Source organism: Aulonocara stuartgranti (genome assembly GCF_965226115.1).
Source record: "Aulonocara stuartgranti genome assembly, chromosome: 7".
NCBI lineage: Eukaryota > Metazoa > Chordata > Actinopteri > Cichliformes > Cichlidae > Aulonocara > Aulonocara stuartgranti.
In genome coordinates this window covers 34,181,147-34,202,532 of record NC_138945.1, presented here as the reverse complement: position 1 = coordinate 34,202,532, position 21,386 = coordinate 34,181,147, and the positions used below count along the sequence as shown (strand labels likewise).

General features: G+C 40.1%; 1 protein-coding gene and 1 long non-coding RNA gene across 6 annotated transcripts in view; one reads left to right on the top strand and one right to left on the bottom strand.

Annotated features, from left to right (window-relative positions):
• whrna (whirlin a) overlaps positions 1-21,386 on the top strand; it is a 200,671-nt gene that overhangs the window by 136,744 nt on the left and 42,541 nt on the right. For 3 of the 5 annotated variants that reach the window (XM_082541592.1, XM_082541593.1, XM_082541594.1), the window contains 2 exons: positions 4,797-5,005; positions 12,221-12,257. In XM_082541592.1, coding sequence (XP_082397718.1) covers positions 4,797-5,005; positions 12,221-12,257 — 246 coding nt within the window. Of the gene's footprint in view, positions 1-4,721; positions 5,006-12,220; positions 12,258-21,386 lie in introns of all 5 variants that reach the window. The other 2 variants (XM_082541590.1, XM_082541591.1) reach the window with 1 other exon arrangement.
• On the bottom strand, positions 1,070-1,651 carry LOC309711349. Its single transcript, XR_014277948.1, has 2 exons — positions 1,522-1,651; positions 1,070-1,334 (listed from the first exon to the last, which is right to left on the bottom strand). It is a non-coding gene; the product is annotated as an uncharacterized lncRNA (long non-coding RNA).

The following is a 21,386-nucleotide window of genomic DNA, read 5'->3' as shown; positions in this document are numbered from 1 at the left end:
CGGTGTTTACTGAAAGCAAACTGTGGTATCGAGACGACTGTTTATAATATTTCTAGTGATACTCAGGTCTCATCAAGTCCTGATTTAATTCGATTTATGCTGTTATCAGTGTTTGCAATGATAGCATGGCTGTGGTGTCCTATGAATGTATGCGCTCGGTGTTTGCTGATATGAAACTGTAGCATTAGGACCACTAAGTTAACCTTTGTAGTGATACTCACTCCTTTTTATTTAGACCTGGTTTAATTCTGGGATAGTTGAATATTTGTATATAATCACCGCAGACTGTTTTAGATTATATCTAATATATATCATGTAATTATCCTTATAATTACAAAATGTTTTATGTAAGATTTATGTTTTGTAATTTGTAATTTTGTAATTTGTAATTTTGTAATTTCAATAATGTATTTTGTAACTGCAGTACACATAATACTCATTTTAAACAATTTTGTCCAGGCTCCTTGCCACCGGGGACTCCTTCAGGACCATTGCGTTCAGTTTTCGAGTTGGTGTGTCCACAGTGTGCCAGATCACCCCCCAGGTAGCGACGGCCATCTGGGACTGTCTAGTGGACGATTTCATGGCTGCGCCTTCACCTGGAGACTGGCGGTCCATCACAGAGGGATTCCAGGAGCGCTGGAACTTCCCTCTGTGCTGTGCAGCTCTGGATGGGAAGCACGTCCAGACAAAGGCACCCCATATATCATATAGGAGACACACACATTGATATACACTAAATATTTATTCCATTTCTTTTTTTGTGGTGCCCAAATTTATGCACCTGCTTGATTTTGTTTAAACAATTATTGCACACTTTCTGTAAATCCAGTGAACTTCTTTTCACTTCTCAAATATCACTGTGTGTGTCTCCTGTATGATATATTTAACTGACATTTTTTTATTGTAACAACGATTTATACAGGAAAATGATGTCTATTAACAATGTTGCCCAAACTTTTGCATCCCACTGTATTAGTATATTTTGTCATTGGTATAATATGAAATAAATTCTACATGTGTCAAGTCGTGTGCCAACATTTGCTGTGTAGTAGAACTGAGACATTAGTCATTATAAAAATTTATTTGAAATAATATTAAAATTCTCAAACAGAAAAACATTAAACATGAATATATAAAATATAAGAATTTACAGAGAGACAGGAATAAAAAGGACCAGCTGCTCTCCAGTGCAGGAACAAGGCTGAGGAGGAAATGCTCCATTGGAGACTGGTGTGGCCTCTTCAGGGACACCAGGATGGCCAGCTCCACCACCGATGGACCGTCCTGGGACCCGTCCCTCATCTGCCTCGGAGCCGTCCTCCTCTGTGGGCCTGTAAAACAGCACAAAACACAAAGAAATGAGAAGACTGCTACTAGATTTTAATTTCAACATCGAAAAAAAACAAACAGGATATAATCAGATAGGTTGAAGACATTTAGTAAAGGTGATCACAAGGCAATCCCACCGAGTAAAAAGCTATCAGTGCTTGCTGTACATCTGATGCTACAGTTACATACCTGTGGTGCAGCAGCAGGAGCTCAGGGACTGGGGAGCCAGGAGAAGCTACAGGGGATGCTCTGCTGCAGAATCAGTTGGTTCTATCAATACAATATTACATGTTAACAGGTTGAATATAATAATCATAGAGTAGACAGTGGTCCCTCATTTATTGCAGCAGGGGTTCTCAGAATAACTAGCCCCTCACCACGCACTTTGTACACTTTTTTTCCCCACACACATGAACATTGGTCACAGTTCTCACAATTGATTCTCAAAGTGCAAACCTTTGTAGATTGCAAAACGTAAAAGTATTATTATGCCGTGGTTTGTCTTCATCTGCCTGCCACTTTCGTGCGCCTTTTTCCCTCGGGGTGCAGGTGTCTATTTCCGAATGAGGGTCATAGTTATGGGTGTTTTTGTGCTGTTTTTTCTATTGGACGTGATGGTTATCAAAACCAAACGTGATAAATCTGGCAAGCGCAGGCGACACGACACGGAGCAGATTTGTCAATCAGGCTGCAGAATGCAATGCTGTATGGTGCAAAAAGAAAAAAAAATCTGCGAAAAAGCAAAGCAGTGACGGATGAGCGGGACCACTGTGTGCTGTTTATTAATAAACAATAAAATATATTCCTAAATGACAACATGCATAAAAGCAGAACGGTATTTGTACGTCAGTGGGAAAATAGCGGTGGCTTGCTAGCTTTTGTGCGGCTTCCCCGGGTCAGCGAAAACTTTCAAAAGTGAAATGAATGAACTTACCAGGTTGTCCGATCTCTTCACATATCTTCCTCCAAGCTCGGTCCTTTTTATTCCTGTCTCGGTACAGAAAGCAGCTGGTGTCGTACAGCTCCGGGTTGTTTGCTACGGCATTGATTAGCCTTCCCTCCTTTGAAGTATGAAAGGCTTTGGCTGGATCTGCCCCTTTGACCTAGGTCACAGTCACGTCACCAGGCTCCTGATTGGTTGTCGTGGCGTGATTTGACGCTGGAGTTCAGATTTTTCCAACTCGAGCAGTAGACACGAAACGTGCGTATGCACAAAATGCAACACAAAAACTCACGCGCGTGATTTTATTCGCGAGTCAAACGCGCCAGACGCGCTACACTGACGCACGTTTCACGCGTTTTGGCGTTTTCGCGACGCAAATCTGCTTCCAAATTTTCACGGGACCCGCAATCGCGTGTCATCGCGCTTTTCCATTGACTTTACATGTAAACCTGACGCTCTATTCACGTCCATTGCGTTCGGTGTGAACACACCGTAAGGATCAGAGGTTGTCAGAGGGTTGCATACCAGTCTGTAGGCCTGTTTGACTGAGACCTAACATAAGCTACAACATGGCTAGCTTAGCAGTTTGTTAGACACAGGAACTGAGACTTCCCCATTGATCCGTTGTTTTGCAGTACTTCGCAACAACCATGTTTCCAGGTCTTCATTGTAATACATCTAATCATCAGGGTCTATGCTTGTCCTCCAGTCTAGTAAATCACTGCAAAAAGGATAGAGGAACTGTCTTGTGGTACTATACAGCAACTACACTAAATTTGAAAAACTAAAACAGAAACACAGAAAAATTGACACCAAGGCAAGATGTCTTTTTCAAATCGCCAACCTTACTTTTAATCTGTTGCTCAAGAATAATATAACAGGTTGAAATAGACCACTTTTTTACATTCATGTAGTGGTATTCAAACTGTATATTTTTAAGATAGTACTCATTGCCCATATTCAGTAGCCCAACCTTGGGAGCAAGTTTTCATCTGTACATATGTAACACTTCCAGCTCTTCAAGAATCACAGACGCTCAGAAGGGTTGGCTTTTCACAGTTTACTTCTGCAGAAGACATAAAACACATTCAACAGGTGTCTTCTGGTGGTACCGGCAATTGTAGCTCCCTCACAGTGCAAGCGCACGCTGTCTTAACAGACTTACAATTAACTTTTTAATAAAGAAAAGGTGGAAAATAATAATTTCTCCCATTTTACAGTCTGTCATACTGAGCTTGTATACAAAAGAAATCTTATGACTAATAAAATACATTCCACAATCGTATAAAACAAAATAACAGGATAAACATAAATACCACCGACTAAACATTTCCCTCTAGTGGACAAATTAACAATAGCGCATTACATCTTCACTTGCTTGTGCTTTACAGACAAAATGGCTGTTAACAAGCTCACATACCTGCAGAAGACATAAAACACATTCAACAGGTGTCTTCTGGTGGTACTGGCAATTGTAGCTCCTACAATGTAAAGCAACATCACAAAAAGCACAGAAAAACGGTAAATCCAAACACATTTCCTGCTATGCGCAGCAACCACTAGGGGGCTGACCAAGACTAACTGCCAAAGAGCATAAATACGGCAGAAACACTGTTTAACAGCAACCCGCCTTTGTTTCAGTTACACCGAAACTTTCTAATATCAATATGAACCTATATACATCGACATATATAACTTATGTAACAACATTCACACCAGAAACCATAAAAATGCCAGAGCCTTTCATTACCGGACTTACCCTCACAGTGCAAGCGCGCGCTGTGAGGAGCGGAAGCCTTAGCAGCTTCTAAACGTTAGGGTGAGATCCGGTTTCTGGGTTTTCAAAATAAAATACAATAAAAAAAAATGATAAAATTCACACTTAAAATGATAATTAAGAACAGGTAAGTGCATGTTTTTCATATGTATTATTAACTCTGTTACACATACATATGTAAATATGTAAATGCCATAACTGTAGAAATAAAGAGATGCTGTTTGAGGCAGTCCTGGAGGTTCATCTTTACCCAGCACTGAAATAAAACACACCTTGGAGGGTTAAAGCTACAATATATCAGTTCATTACAGGAGACAGAAGGTACGATCCAAGGTGGTGTTTAGTATGGACATCATTATTCTCCTTCTGCCGCTGCCTCCAGGCTCAGCTCTTTGATAGAAAGTGAAATTACATATGAAAACTTTTTCAATTACATATTGAACAGTTCTGGTCCTCAACCTGTCAGTGAGCAGGGAGTTCTTTAATCTTTGTGTAATTATTTCTGTTCACCGCCCAATCTGAAAGAGCCCAAACTTTTAACAAGAAACCTGTAACCTAATTTTCTAATTCTCATCCATTACACACCTTATACTTCATATACACCTCCAACACCTCCATCCACTGTTACCTTTCTTTGACCTTTGACCTGTCAACCTGTGCATGTGACAGTCTCTGCCTGCTCCACCCTCAACGCCTTGCTCAGTCCCCTCCGCCACTCCTGTCTCTTCCCCTCCCCCCACTCAGGTTGGTGACCAGATCTTGGAGGTGAATGGCCGCAGTTTCCTGAGCATCCCGCACGATGAGGCCGTCAGAGTCCTGAAGTCATCACGCCATCTGATGATGACAGTGAAAGACGTAGGCCGCCTGCCGCACACCAGGACGGTGGTGGGTGAGACCAAGTGGATCGCCAGCTCACAGATTGCAGAGAGCTCTGCCAATAGCAGCGTGGCAAGGTAAGTCCTGACAGTCCCAAAATTATATGATGGTTTTGAAAAAGATGACTTTCTGATACTGCATGAAATATTAAACAGCCCTTTTATACTCATTTCCAGATTCCAGCTATTTTTATTCTTGCAATATAGTAAAGTAGATTTACATGAGTCAGCTAAAAAAAATCCTCAATCATCTTGGGATTTGCAGCCCTTCAGTTCGCATACTGTCAAAAACAAGCAATTTTAGCCCTTTTCCCCTTAAAGCTATCCTCCCTATAAGCTGACTTTTTGCCTAGTTGTGTCCTTTTTGACCGAATCGTTTCTGGAATCCAAATTGGGAAGTCATTCCACAGAAGAGGATCAAGGCTCTACTAGGCATTCTACTTTAAGAAAATCTGTTGGCATAATATCATCACGACGAGCCAAAAGGACCCAATGAGCAGACTCACAAAAAATGAAAACAGTGAAAGGATTTTATGTAGAGTTAAACAAAAACTTAAAATAATGAATCGCTACTGGTACAGATTTAGCGGGGTGATCTGAAAGAGGGTGAAAACCAGCGTTAGAAATAAAGAAGTGGCTGTAACTACTTAGCACATCTAGAGACTGAAATCCTTGCCCATTCTTCTTTGCAAAACAGCTCAGTCAGATTAGATGGACAGCATTTGTGAACAGCAGTTTTCAGATCTTGCCACAGATTCTCGATTGGATTTAGATCTGGACTTTGACTGGGCCATTCAAACACGTGGATATGTTTTGGTTTAAACCACTGCATTGTTGCCCTGGCTTTATGTTTAGGGTCGTTGTCCTGCTGGAAGCTGAACCTCTGCCCCAGTCTCAAATCTTTTGCAGACTCCAAGAGGTTTTCTTCCAAGATTGCCCTGTATTTGGCTCCATCCATCTTCCCATCAACTCTGACCAGCTTCCCTGTCCCCGCTGAAGAGAAGCACCCCCAGAGCATGATGCTGCCACCACCATATTTGACAGTGGGGATGGTGTGTTCAGAGTGATGTGCAGTGTTAGTTTTCCGCCACACATAGCGTTTTGCATTTTGGCCAAAAAGTTCCATTTTGGTCTCATCTGACCAGAGCACCTTCTTCCACATGTTTGCTGTGTCCCCCACATGGCTTGTTGCAAACTGCAAACGGGACTTCTTATGGTTTTCTGTTAACAATGGCTTTCTTCTTGCCACTCTTCCATAAAGGCCAACTTTGTGCAGTGCAAGACTAATAGTTGTCCTATGGACAGATTCCCCCACCTGAGCTGTAGATCTCTGCAGCTCGTCCAGAGTCACCATGGGCCTCTTGGCTGCATTTCTGATCAGCGCTCTCCTTGTTCGGCCTGTGAGTTTAGGTGGACGGCCTTGTCTTGGTAGGTTTACAGTTGTGCCATACTCCTTCCATTTCTGAATGATCGCTTGAACAGTGCTCCGTGGGATGTTCAAGGCTTGGGAAATCTTTTTGTAGCCTAAGCCTGCTTTAAATTTCTCAATAATTTTATCCCTGACCTGTCTGGTGTGTTCTTTGGACTTCATGGTGTTGCTGCTCCCAATATTCTCTTATGCTGGGCTTACACTGTGCGATTTTTTTCAGTCGCGCGATTCAGCTCCTGCTCAAACTGTACAATTGACTCGCAGGGGTTAGAAGTTCGTAGGTCACGATGCAGGTCTCACACTATACGGCCCGATGCTCTGATGCGACCTGAGTGCTCACACTGTGCGTCCATAAAATGAAGGTTATAACAGAAAATCTGTCGCTCTCCCTCTCTGTCTTTCACTCACACAGACACACCACCACCATCAACTTTGCTAAATTGCTAATGACAAACATTGATCAGGCAGCTGTGATTGAGCAGCAGTGTAAATCCAACTATTTTCACGGTTGTTGTGGTCGTGATAATTTTGTGAGGCCACATCGAAAAGGCTCGGATGAGCTTTCCAAAGTTCTACAAGTTGTGCCTCCATCGCTTGTGTCCAGATCACACGCTACACTGCCGTGCTGCGTCGTCTTTTTCGCTGACATTTGTGTTTGCACGTGCGCAGTGTGAGAAGCTGCGGTGACAGCCTCACGACCAAGCGATTGATGATCGGGAGCTGGTCGTGAGATGTTAATCGCTTCTCGATGCACGATGAAGGCCAAAATCGGGCCGATCGCCAAAACGGTCGCACAACTCAAAAATCATCTCAAAATGGGCCAAAAATCACACAGTGTAAGCCCAGCATTAGACAACCTCTGAGGCCGTCACAGAGCAGCTGTATTTGTACTGACACTAGATTACACACAGGTGCACTCTATTTAGTCATTAGCACTCATCAGGCAATGTCTATGGGCAACTGACTGCACTCAGACCAAAGGGGCTGAATAATTACGCACACCCTACTTTGCAGTTATTTATTTGTAAAACATGTTTGGAATCATGTATGATTTTCGTTCCACTTCTCACGTGTACACCACTTTGTGTCGGTCTTTCACGTGGAATTCCAATAAAATTGATTCATGTTTGTGGCTGTAATGTGACAAAATGTGGAAAAGTTCAAAGGGGCCGAATACTTTTGCAAGCCACTGTAGTTTTGTTGGTCCGAGCTGTTTGTTTAGTATACATATTAAAGAACATATTCTGGCCAAAAATGACTCCTCATAGTAGTCCTGGATGCCAGCATGTTTCTGAGATTCTTTTCTAGATCTCACTCTTGTTATGACAAAGTTAAACTGAGCCATTACTTTAAGCCAGGCACAGAGTTAAGCTTAGCCTGCAGTTCCCATGTATCAGTTGATAAAAGCCAATCTCAACAGAAGAAGCTGCTTAGCTAATACCCTGGCTGATACCCATTTTTGCACTGATATGGCAAATCTCATCGATTCATCCATTTTCTGCTGCTAATCTGGGTTGCAGGGGCCATAGTCTAAGCAGAGATTCCCAGGCCTCTTTCTCCAGCCACCTCCTTCATATCTTTTGAAGACACTGGGGTGTTCCCAAACCAGCCAAAAAACATACTGTAGTCCTTTCAGCCTTTCTTGGGTGTGCCTTGGGGTTTCCTTCCAGTTGGTTATGTCCCAACACCTCATATAAGGGGCATTCAGGAGGCCTAGCAGTTAAATGCACGAACCACCTCAAAGGGCTCCCTCCTGCAAAGTGGAGGAGTAGCACCCACCAAAATGACCTTAACGTATGTCTAAGGAAGAGCCAGGCTACCCTTTGAAGCTCCTTGTATCTGGAATCTCATTCTTTCAGTCACTATTCACAGCTCATGATCATACATGACAGTGGGAACGTAGACTGACCGGTTAATCGACAGCTCCTCTTTCAATCTCAGCTTCCTCTTCACCACAGCAGGCTGGTACACTGTCTGCATCACTGCAGACAGTGTACCAATTCATCAATCTCCTGCTCCCTTCCCTTCCTGTGCTGATCTTCCTGACTTTCTATGTATGAAGGGTGGCGAGGTCTCTAAACAGACCAAATATAAATTAATCAACATATAAGTGACCACCTTGTTTTGATTTAAAGAAACAAGTCCAAACATCAACTGTGTTTGTGTGTCATACAAACAGTATGACACAACATACCAGTTTGTGTGTCATTTGTTTGATTTGTGCAAAAACCAGAGCATGAAAGCCAACACAGCCTGGAGTCCATCCGGGGCTGCCTGATGACGAGGCTCACTGTATTGACAGTCTTTTTGCTTGAGTTATCTGTCCCATATTTATATCCGCTATTAAACATTCAGACATGAGAGTGATATCAATCCTCTTACAATATCTTCTCCTCGGAGTAGACTTACTTTCCGCGGTGAGCAGTCATTCAGCTGAAGTGTAGTTCGTGCTGTGAGTCAGTGCTAAAGGAGAGTAGTAGCAGTTCACGGATCAATGGCTTAGTGGTTGCTGCTGTGATGCTCCGTGTTTCATAATGTGTTTTTAAATGACTAAATGAGGGTTTATTACTTGTTCTCAACACTGCATGCAAAACACTGAATATTACTCAGCCACATTAATATTTTTTTATTAGCTTCAGAGGTTTACATGAAGTACCTTTGATGCACGTGTCACAGAAGGTTTAGCATTTAGCATTTTAGTGTATGCATTATACACTAGATTTCACCAGGGAATCTGCTATAGAAGATTTGATTTAATGAAAAACGTGATCATAAATAATGAACTGATAATTGTTATGTTTTAGGGTTTTAGTGTTAACACTGGCCTGTGGAAAAACACAGTGTCATTAGATTGATTGGCCTGGGATTCACTAAATCTACCTTAGTGCAGGTACCAAAGAGAAACTGAAAATCTATAATTATCAACACAACAGAAACTTTTAACAAAAAAAAAATACTGCTACTACTATTAATAGTAGTAGTAAATCAAAAGAACTTGAGCTAAATGACGCACTGAGTTTCTCATTTCTTGCTACTACTATTAATAATAACAATAGTAAATATTCAAACTATTCTACATTCAGTGATGAAAACAGACACAAGGAACAACTTGAAACCTGAGACACCTACAGCTCAGAAAAGAAAGAGAACATGATGAAGTGCAGAGAAAACATCCTGTTGGTCTCTGATGAATTTTAGCGTCTTTAAGCATTTAATGTATTCAGACGTCTGACTTCTGGCGGGACTCCCACCCCCTCCAGTGTGGAGCTCCTCTCTAAATGCCACACCTGAACAACTCATCTGCAGCTCACAACCTGGAATTAATGTGCTCCCCAACAACCAAATTAAAATCTGATGTAAATGCCAGACTGATTTTTCTCATCAACTCCGTAGCACACAACACATCGACCCAACAACCCAGAACTTGAAAGTGCTCTGATTCACCAAGGGCTAAACAAAAATCTGTTTACATTCACAATGAATATCTGCTCATTCCTCCCATCTGAGACGTCTCTTCATGGTTATTATGTGGGTTCTTGCAGCTCAGCTGTGAGGTAGATGTTTATACTTTGTGTTCACTGGTTTCTGTACGATATCTCTCTGTGAAACCATTAAGACATAGCTGAAACTACATGTCATTTTGGTTTGACTTAAACAGACTTTTCTCATTTTAATAAATCTACATAAATGCAATGAGTGCATTTACATAATTTTCACACAGTGTCTTAATAACATCAAAAGAAGAAGGTGGAACATGCACCACGAGGCAGGGAAAAATACTAAAAACTCAAATACTAAAGATGTTTTTCCCTCTCTTCACTCATCTCTTCAGCATATTGGTTGCATGTATTTCCATAAATTCCATAGGTGAATTTCCATCAAGGTTTTTAATTCAGTTTCACTTTTCTTACATTTTTATGAATATGGATTATGCTCAAGCAGGGATAATAAACAGGAATCCAGTAAATGTTGATCATTCCATGCATCATTTACATTTATAATTAAATTAATAGTTGATAGTGATCATTTTAGCTTATATGCTTCCCTGATGAGTTTTCCCTTTCATCACCATAATTTTTATAGATAAAATGAGACTGATTGTTTTTCCCCCTTCTTGCTGATAATATAGTAGAAGCTTCTTCTATTGTCATCACCCCAGCAGGAAGCCCCACATGTTTAATTTGGCAGATTTGCACACGAGAATCCCATTCCTGATGCAACTCCATGAGGATCTTATCAAACCAGGGATCTGATACAACAGTGCTGCAATATGTTTCACTTTACATTTAGCTTGGATCCATGATTATTTTTACTGATTGCCAAAAATTGTAGCGTGTTGGGCGCTAACTTTTTTCGACTTGTGAAGTGGTACATGGAGGAAAAGTTTAAGAACCACTGCACATGACACATATCTGGCATTACAAAGAGAGCAGCCAAAGAGAAAACACAGGGAAAAAAACTTAAAGAAGAAAGAATAAATGGCTAAACTGGTCTCAGAAGTCCACTGGTCTTATTGAATTGAAATCCCTAAACAAGCTCTACACACTGTGTGTCTGTGTGTCACTGAGCGGTTGCACTGCAGTGTTTCCAGTTTAATTTTATATTCTGTTTTTTATTCCTGCTCCTGAAGGCAGTGCTGAGTTGTCACGTTTACTTGTGGATTTAGAGCCTTTTACATTGCCGGCACTTCAGAATGTAAAGACTCGAGTCATTTCACTCTAGTAGAGACGTGGTGCTGAGAAAATGACACATGTTTGAAAATCCCTCTTTTCATGTCCTTGAAGAGAGAGTGTGGGTGTTTTTCTTCCCCCCCCCCCCCCCCCCAAAATGAATTTTAGTGTGTGCTTTATATTTACTGGAAAGCTTGGCCTGAAGACAAGCACGTCTTTACATTTCCTAGTGAAATGTCTTACTGCACAGCTGTTTCTGCCACATCTCTAAGCCATGACAAAGACTTCAAATCTCCAGTAGTGTGCATTTATCAGCCTGTGATAACTGAAAGATATTTTCAAAACTATATTAAAAAAAAAAGTGGCCTTTCAAGATATCAAATCCCCCTTTCAATTCAAAGCTCCAAATATATTTGTATTTGAGAGAGGAAGTACTTGAGCTGGAGAAACTGAGTTGCTATTAACTGTTTAGACAGGCTCAAAGTTTGCTCCTTTAATGCAGAAGAGCCCATTATGAGGATCTCTTGTGTGTGCACTCATCGTACTTGAACATCGGCATTGCTTGCCACTTTAACTTTGCTTTCACATCTATTTATTCCTATCAGTCAATACTGTCAAAAGGTATTTTCAGTCTGGAAAATTGGATCAAGTTTGCGTCATAAAGGAAATAAAGCGGCTAATACACATTTATCTGTCACTACATTAACCATTCTTTGATATTTGGCCATGTCACTCATCATAGCTTGCTTTGCACAGTTTGTTTTTATTCCTGCAGAAGTAGTCTGATGTTTAGGTTAATGTGTCACCGTCAGAAGTCAGAACTGTGAGGACATATTTAGGACATCTATAGGATCTGGCCAAACATTTGAAAGCATGGCAATACTTTGTGTCACACGAGACACATAAGCTTTACACTCATTGGAGAAGGGTGTGTACACATTTGCTGCAGTGTGCCTGCAACATCTACTAATGTGTGTTAATGTAGTGTTTGTTAGTGTATCTATAGATAATACGTAGGCATACTTTAGAAATATGTGGTGGAAGTGCTGCATTAATTGGCTGATTATTAATGCCTCATATTTGTCAGTTAAAGAATAAATATTTCTGCAAGGAAGGACAAGTGCATTTGTTTAATTTTTGCATGGTCACTAAGACTCAGTGATTTGTTTCTTCTCTTTGTTTGTTTCTCTGCAGCTTTTCTGTGGATCAAGGAGCTTCTGCATCAGGAAAGGTAAGACAAGTAATGTGCTCTTTCTATGTGCATGCACTGGAAGCTGTACACAGAAGCTATATATGTTTGTGTGCGTCTAGTATTTCATAGGTGGTATAATTTATTTCTGTGGCTGTCCTCATGGAATTATATGGAAGATGTTATGCATTTCTCTTAAACCTAACCTGTTTTTAGTGCCTAAACCAAACCAGTAATGGAAAATTAGATGAAGAAATAAATCAATAAAATTAGGTGAAAACCAAGAAAATCAACAAGCACAGAGGTCCCAAAACAGCACAAATTACAACCTCCTTACCATACAGGGAGTGCAGAATTATTAGGCAAATGAGTATTTTGTCCACATCATCCTCTCCATGCATGTTGTCCTACTCCAAGCTGTATAGGCTCGAAAGCCTACTACCAATTAAGCATATTAGGTGATGTGCATCTCTGTAATGAGAAGGGGTGTGGTCTAATGACATCAACACCCTATATCAGGTGTGCATAATTATTAGGCAACGTCCTTTCCTTTGGCAAAATGGGTCAAAAGAAGGACTTGACAGGCTCAGAAAAGTCAAAAGTAGTGAGATATCTTGCAGAGGGATGCAGCAGTCTCAAAATTGCAAAGCTTCTGAAGCGTGATCATCGAACAATCAAGCGTTTCATTCAAAATAGTCAACAGGGTCGCAATAAGCGTGTGGAAAAACCAAGGCGCAAAATAACTGCCCATGAACTGAGAAAAGTCAAGCGTGCAGCTGCCAAGATGCCACTTGCCACCAGTTTGGCCATATTTCAGAGCTGCAACATCACTGGAGTGCCCAAAAGCACAAGGTGTGCAATACTCATAGACATGGCCAAGGTAAGAAAGGCTGAAAGACAACCACCACTGAACAAGACACACAAGCTGAAACGTCAAGACTGGGCCAAGAAATATCTCAAGACTGGTTTTTCTAAGGTTTTATGGACTGATGAAATGAGAGTGAGTCTTGATGGGCCAGATGGATGGGCCCGTGGCTGGATTGGTAAAGAGCAGAGAGCTCCAGTCCGACTCAGACGCCAGCAAGGTGGAGGTGGAGTACTGGTTTGGGCTGGTATCATCAAAGATGAGCTTGTGGGGCCTTTTCGGGTTGAGGATGGAGTCAAGTCAACTCCCAGTCCTACTGCCAGTTTCTGGAAGACACCTTCTTCAAGCAATGGTACAGGAAGAAGTCTGCATCCTTCAAGAAAAACATGATTTTCATGCAGGACAATGCTCCATCACACGCGTCCAAGTACTCCACAGCGTGGCTGGCAAGAAAGGGTATAAGAGAAGAAAAACTAATGACATGGCCTCCTTGTTCACCTGATCTGAACCCCATTGAGAACCTGTGGTCCATCATCAAATGTGAGATTTCCAAGGAGGGAAAACAGTACACCTCTCTGAACAGTGTCTGGGAGGCTGTGGTTGCTGCTGCACGCAATGTTGATGGTGAACAGATCAAAACACTGACAGGATCCATGGATGGCAGGCTTTTGAGTGTCCTTGCAAAGAAAGGTGGCTATATTGGTCGCTGATTTGTTTTTGTTTTGTTTTTGAATGTCAGAAATGTATATTTGTGAATGTGGAGATGTTATATTGGTGTCACTGGTAAAAATAAATAATTGAAATGGGTATATATTTGTTTTTTGTTAAGTTGCCTAATAATTATGCACAGTAATAGTCACCTGCACACACAGATATCCCCCTAAAATAGCTCAAACTAAAAACAAACTACAAACTACTTCCAAAAACATTCAGCTTTGATATTAATGAGTTTTTTGGGTTCATTGAGAACATGGTTGTTGTTCAATAATAAAATTATCCCTCAAAAATACAACTTGCCTAATAATTCTGCACTCCCTGTATGTCCTGGACTCTTGTAAAGTTTTGTGGAGTTTGGGCTTTTTTTTGATATTCATATTTATTTGATTTATTAGTTTTGTTTCATTCTTGTATTTCTGATGTTAGATTTTTGTAAATGTGTCCAATGTTTCTCTTGTCTTTGTCTCCATCTGGTTTGTCTGTGTCATACTTTGTTTCTACTTCCTGTTTAATTTTAGACCTCAGTCACACAGGCCCACAGGCCAGTTGGCGAGTCCTTGGCAACCTCTGGTAGCTAGGAAAAATATTTGGATTCCCTAACTGGATGTAGAGTGATTGCTGGAGGCTGCTGGTTGTTGCCAGGTGAAACTGGTCACAAAGAGGGTGCTATACCAAAAGTCTACTTTTGATTGCTTTACTTGCCAGAACATTTCTGTGTTTGCCTGCAGTTTGCATGAAAACATGGGTTGTCTGCAAACACTGGCCATTTACTCACAATTAAAAGCTACGAGAAATGGAAAACATTTGCTGTCACAGTTAAAGATGTGCCTTTTGAATTGTGTTTGTTGGGGTGGTAAGGCACAACTTTTACTTTGCAGGAGAACATTTAACATTATGGTTTGTTTTGCAATTTTTTACACTTTCACTGTAACTTATCAAGCAGATCCAAAGGAATCACAAGGACATTTTTGGTGGAGCATCATATAACGCCTTGCAACCAGTTATCACAGACCTCCAGCAACAACTTACTGACCACCTGAAGAATACACATTTTTCTCTTGCAGGTTGCTGCAACTAAGGCCTTAGTACTTACATTTCCATGTGTTGTTACCTATCCCTGGACTTTCTCGCTTTATCTTATCCCAATTCCTTGAATGTCTGTGCTTGTCTCTGTATTCCCTCCTGTGTGATTATTGGCCCCAGTCTCATTGCATTCACGTGTGCCGAGTCTGTCCTGCGTGAATGTATACGCACAGTCTTGCCTCTCTTCTTGTCTGCTGCCCTCCATTTGTGTGGTTTTTTTTTTTAATTCTCTAATCAGCAACCAAATGCTTGCTTTATTGATTGGTTACCACCTACACTTCTTACATTTAGATCTTGTCTTCACCAATTTGTGGCACTTCTTGTTGACAAACATGACTTATAACATCACCACCCATCGAACCCCTTGATAGAGACTCTAAAGAGGACTTTTATCTTGCTGCAGCAAATACGGGTACAGTACTGATGAGAAAAGAGCATAATATTACACCCTGGGATGAAAAGCATATACGCAGACTGATACTGATGTATCTATTTTAGGCCAGTATCAAGCTATAATATCATAGCATACCATAGTATATTATTCTGATTCAGTTACTGGTTGTGAATGAATAAGTTATGCCTGTAAATTCTCACCTTTAGTCTCTTAGATAAATACTTTAATTGTAGTTTAAAGGTAATAGTTTACAATAAATCGACCCAAGCACTGCTAAAGCAATAACAACGATTACTACAGTATATAGTTCATTAATTAATTACATTTGCATTTAGTCAGCAAACAAAAAAGATGAGGATCACATTTTTCTGTGATTTTTTTTTTTCTGAATCTACTCACTATGTCGAGCACTTCTTCACTGTTGACTCTGAATTTGCAGACATTTGTCATTCCATCAGTCCATTGGTGAAAAAAAAAGAAGCTACTTGCTGTTGTTGATCCTGTCCTGATTTGTCCTGCTAAAGTCATGTCGCTTGCTAATAACCTTTGTAAGACTTTGTGCTATTCAGTTTTAAAGGCTAACTCCATCATTAAAAGTCTCACCAGTCATGGGACATTACACTGACAATTAATTTGGAAATGTGTGAATAAGAAGAGGCATTAAGTCTAGATGTGCTGCAGAGCTGGTGTTGAAAACTTTCAGATACTTTGATTGGTCTTGTCAGGAGCTGGGGAGACACTACTGCAGTCATTTTAAATTAAGTATATATTTTGTGCATATTTTAGATTTTCTGCACGTACAGTTCAGATTTGGGCTAATAAGGCCACTTGGGGATTTTACGTAATACATTGTTTACAAGGATCCATGTTTCAGTCTTACACTCGCATGTTAATACACATGTTAATACAATTTACTCACTATTAAAACATTAAATCAACCCAGATAATGTGGTAAACCCAACACGTTAAATTTTCATTCACTCACCATAAAATGCACTTGTGCTGTCCTTATTGCTGACTTTGACCGTGACATTGCAAAGCAAGAGTAAAGTTTGCTGGACTGTAGAAACAAAAGGGAAGCTGGAAGAGACAGCAGCTGACTGCAGAGAAAGAGGGTGAGAGGGAGAGCTCACTTTTCATTATGGAAGCTCTGATGGACAGTCTCCTGACAGAGCAGGGAGGCCATGAAGCTCCTGTGTAAGAAAGAGCCAAGGCAGGGAAGATAGGCAAGGGGTATTTTGAGAATAAAAGACATTTCCTCCAGACATGATCCCAAAAGTAAGTTATAGACATTGTTTGCACAGCAATGTCTTCTATGTACTGTGTCAGAGTTTCCATTTTGGAAAGAAAGCTAACTTGTGCCATGCAAACTAAAGGGTTGTGCTCACTGATCAGGAGCTCAGAGATAAAAGGTTAAATATGCAGGTATGATTATTCATAGAAATAACGTCGCAGTAATCCCGCTGTATGCTAATGGCTATAATCTGCCAAGATAGCAAAATTGGTTTTACTGTCAGTGCTATCATCTCTATGGCTAAGTTTAACCCTTGATGATCTTAAATGTTCAGCACCTTGGTCAACAGTTTTTGTTTTAAATGTGCTATATAAATAAATTTGACTTTACATACTGTTTAGGCCACGTGTGTTCCCTCTTGACATTAAACAAACAGTAAAAAATAAATAAATAAACACTATCTCAATTTTAAATTGATTTGCATTAAATGGATTCTGTCAAAGATGAAAGTATTTTAAAACATTTGAGCTGCTCTGTGTCAGATCTGACCTGCATCTATTGCAAAGGATTTTCAGGTCCACCAGCATCGATCAAATCAAGAGAAATTAGCTTAGCTTCACTGCTTAGCTTCCCGCAGAGCATCTGCTCTTCTTTAAAGGGTCATGAAGAGGGACCGCAAAACAGTGACACAGTAAAAAAACATAAATGGCCCTTCATAAATGGCACCTCTGCTTTTTTGAAACCCCATTTTTCCAGTGGCCTCTGCCACGCATGAACAGTTTCGTGCTATGTTGAGCTAAGAGCAGCACACTGTCCAGGGAGCACTCATGAATGCAACAACCGTGTTGTGATGTACATTTGTGTGACCAGTAGTAACAAAGGCTGACAGGGAGTGAGCACATAGACTAAGTATAAAGATCAAAAAAATGAGAGCATAGAGCGCAGTGGGCAGCACAGCTCAAATTTTGGGCCATTTGCTGAATTTAGCAGTCAGCAGCACCTCACATCGCGTTCTGTGGTGGTGTCTGTAGGTGTGAATGTGAGTGTGAATGTTTGTCTGTCTTTCATTGTTACCCCTCTGCCCAGGGTGACCCCCGCCCACCCGCCTGCCCTGTGGCAGCTGGCTCCAGCCACGCCCCCCGTTTATCCAGTTTCACGTTCAATAAAATATTATTCATTAGGGTTACATAATTATGCTAAAGTACATAGTAGAAGTTGTTTTTTTCAAAGAATACATGTTCCAAGATAATACTAATAAAAAACATTCTCCCTACTCTCTGTTTGATTGATTAAACAGTAATCATCAATTTTGTTAATATCAGGTAGGCTATTTATAGATTTCTAAATAGATCTGTATTCTTCACATGAGCATGATGTCTTTATTTATTTATTTGCCTGATTTATTGATTATCATACACACTTTGAAATTGTTCAGACTCATGTTCTGACTTTACCAGTGTTATACTTCCCCCACCTTTGTAAATTAGAGGAGAGTAACCTGACGTTTGTCTACCAGTAATTTTATTAATATTATCGCACGTCATTAGTTGTTGGAGTAAAAGCATTGCCATTTCAGCGCCATACATTTCTACAATTATTGTTATGTGTATTCTACCCCTGCATTACAAGCTCTGTGTGTTTGTCATGTGTGGAAAGCCATTCTGGCTCTTTCAGCGGACTCAGCCAGGAGAATTTATGACCACTTAGTTTCTTTCATCTTCTCCAAGAATTTACAGGACACTTGCCATCCTATCCACTCTGCTATCCAGTGTCTGCAGAGAAATATTGGCATCTGATGAAAAACTCCCAGAATTGGTTGCATACATGAACTGTGGAGGTGGGACTGCGACTCAACTAGATGACACCATTAATGTGCTAAATATAATGTTGCAGGACATTGCTGGAAATACGGTTTCCCTGCACAAAATACATAAGCATTTTTTAACTGCTTCTTGAGAATTTCATGTATGTTGCCAATCGCGTTTCTGTTGAAAGACACCTTTTAGGTTTTTTGTTTGGCTTTTCAGATTCATTTTGCAGTTCACTGTAAATTTGAGGTAACAGGATAAAAGTCCAAGTCTCAGGGGGGGATTTGAGCTTTTGATGTTGCAGTTTTATAACTGGTGTCGTTGCGAATTTAACTGGCAGAACACCCGTGCTTTATACAAGTTATCACATCTCCTCACTCGGTGCCTATGCATCAATGCCAAGAACATATACTACAAGAGGAAGAAATTTGATGAAAATGTGTTTAAAAAATTTCTCGCAAGGTGTTCAAATGTGCAGACATTTATATAGCAGTAGACTTCATCAATCACTAGCACAGGTTTTAAAGCTTATAAGTATACCCCTATTTCAAAAAATAGGTTTTGTAAACTGTAAATAAAAACAGAATGCTATGATTTCCAAATTTCAAAAGCCCATATTTTATCCCCAATAGGACATAGAAAAATGTGAACTATTTACACTGAGACATTTTAATATGTCTTGAAAAATATTACCTCATTTTGAATTTGATGTCAGCTAAATGTCTCAAAAATGTTGAGACAGGACAACAAAAGTTAAAAAAGAAGTAGTGCTAAAAGGAAGTGGGTGGAGGAACTTTGCAAATAATTAAGGTCATTAAATAACATAGCTGTGTGTAAAAAGAGCATCTTAAAGAAGCTAAATCTCTCAGAATTAAAGATGAGCAGAGGTTCACCAGTGGATTAACACTGCATCTACAAATTGTTCCTCAACACTAAAAAACTCTCATCATCTACAGTACATAATGTTATCTGAAGGTTCCAAGAATTTGGAGAAATCTCTGTACGCAAGTGACATTATTGGTTGCCTGTGATTTGGGTCTTAAGGCAACGCTGAATTAAAAACAGCTGTGATTCTGTCATGGAAATCACTGCATGGGCTCAGAACACTTCCAGAGGCTGCTGTCTGTAACACAGCTCACTGTGCCGTCCACAAATGCAGGTTAAAACCATATGTGAACATGAGAAACACCGCCATCTTCAGGGGGCAAAGCTTGTCGGTTCTTTATTTCGGTAAGGCCTTCCTTAGCTGCAAGTACATCTATTATAAGAGTACGGCTTCAAAGTAGAAGAGTCCAGATGCTGTACTGGCGCGGACTCTACACTCCAGACTTTTCCTGCATTAAACAGTTTGTGCATCCTGAAATTAAAAATAAGTTTCCAGTCATTTACAAGATGTTGTTAAAAGAAGAACAGATGGTAAACTTGTACCTGTCCTAACTCTGTGTTGTGAATAAAATATGGGTCTATGAGATTTACAAATCACTTCTTTTATTTCCATTTTAAATATCAGCCCTACTTTTTTTTTGAAAGAGAATCATTTTTCTGCACTTTTACCTGCTTTAACCTGTTCCTCACAAATATAGCCTAATCTTGTTCCAATCCATATTTGTAAAAAAAATATATATATATAATAATAATTTAATTCAATTAAAAATTAGTAATAATTGGCATGGTTTTAAGGTAATTTTGAAGCAAAGACGGACTTATACAAATACAAAACCCAAAGCTTTGTATTTTGATCTGTTATTGATCGAATTTGTTTGGTTTTCAGCTACAAATTTAAAACAGTGCCCTCTTGCTTGTGACGTCAATGGAGCCTTTGATTTTCATCTGAACCACAGCAGGGCAGTAGGCACAAGTAATAAAATCAGACAGTATTCAGCTCATTTGACAAAGACAATTAATATTAACAATGCCCCTACACCCCTGGACTTTAGAAAGAGCAACAAGTCATAATTTTTCCTTTTAAAGAGATATTTATAATCTGACTGCAAAGGGCATATTCTCCGCAGAAGGACTTTAAAGTGCTATTTTAATGACAGCTTAGTGGGCAACATATAATTCACACATGGTGCAATATTAGACACAGCACAGTTTTGGTTCTTGTCTGCAAGGAGTTATTACATTGTCCTAGTGACAGAACGCAGTGGAGGCCTTGCTTTGTCAGACTTGTGCATAGAAGTGTTTGTAGCTTAAATTAGATTTATTAACTGTACAAAAAAGGTGGATGTATCATCTGTGAAATGTAAAGCGAGTGCATAAGTTCCTTAAACCTGCATTATCCAAGCCAACCAACATTATTTATTTATGGAAAGAGCAATTTTGCAACATAATATTTACCATATTCAGTTTGAAGAAATCTAAATGATACGTATGATACAAAAAAGCAAAGAGTTCAATAAATCAAAATCTAATATTGTTTAATAAGTAGCGTTAGTCAAGAATAAATGCAGGTTTTCTGTGTATGTGCCTGTGGCAGCAGAGCTTAGACAGATGTTAGAGAAAGTGTTCAGCTGCATGTCCAGTAAGTGGATCTGTTTATTAACCACAGCCACAGTCATTTGGATGACCTCAGTGTCACCTGATTGAGAAATCCAAACAGCAAAAGCAATAATGAAATCCCTCTGCGAGTAATACAGACCTATACCAGCAATTATCAGGTCAATATTCAGACCACAAGAACATTTATTCACAGTAACATATTTGGAATTGCACCACTTTTCAGTCACACGTGGTCCAGTCCTTTCACATTTCCTCTTGCCGCTCAGATTGTCCGTGTGAATGTGATCTCACTGCCATGCTGCAATGGTCCATGAAGCACATCATTCACAGTGCTCATTCTAGGGTTTAGTCAGGTCAGCGAGATCTTCCATATTATTGTCCAAACACCTCACATGCCCCATAATGATCATAGAACAGCGCTAAAACCCCATCGTTTCCTCTGTGGCCCCTCAAGCCTCGCTCTGAGGAATGGAAATAATCAGCTGGTGAAGGTTCTCAGGTGGCCAAAGTGCAAAGAAAAACCAATAGACTTGTAAAACCTGACTTTACAAGCCCTGCAAAATAAAAA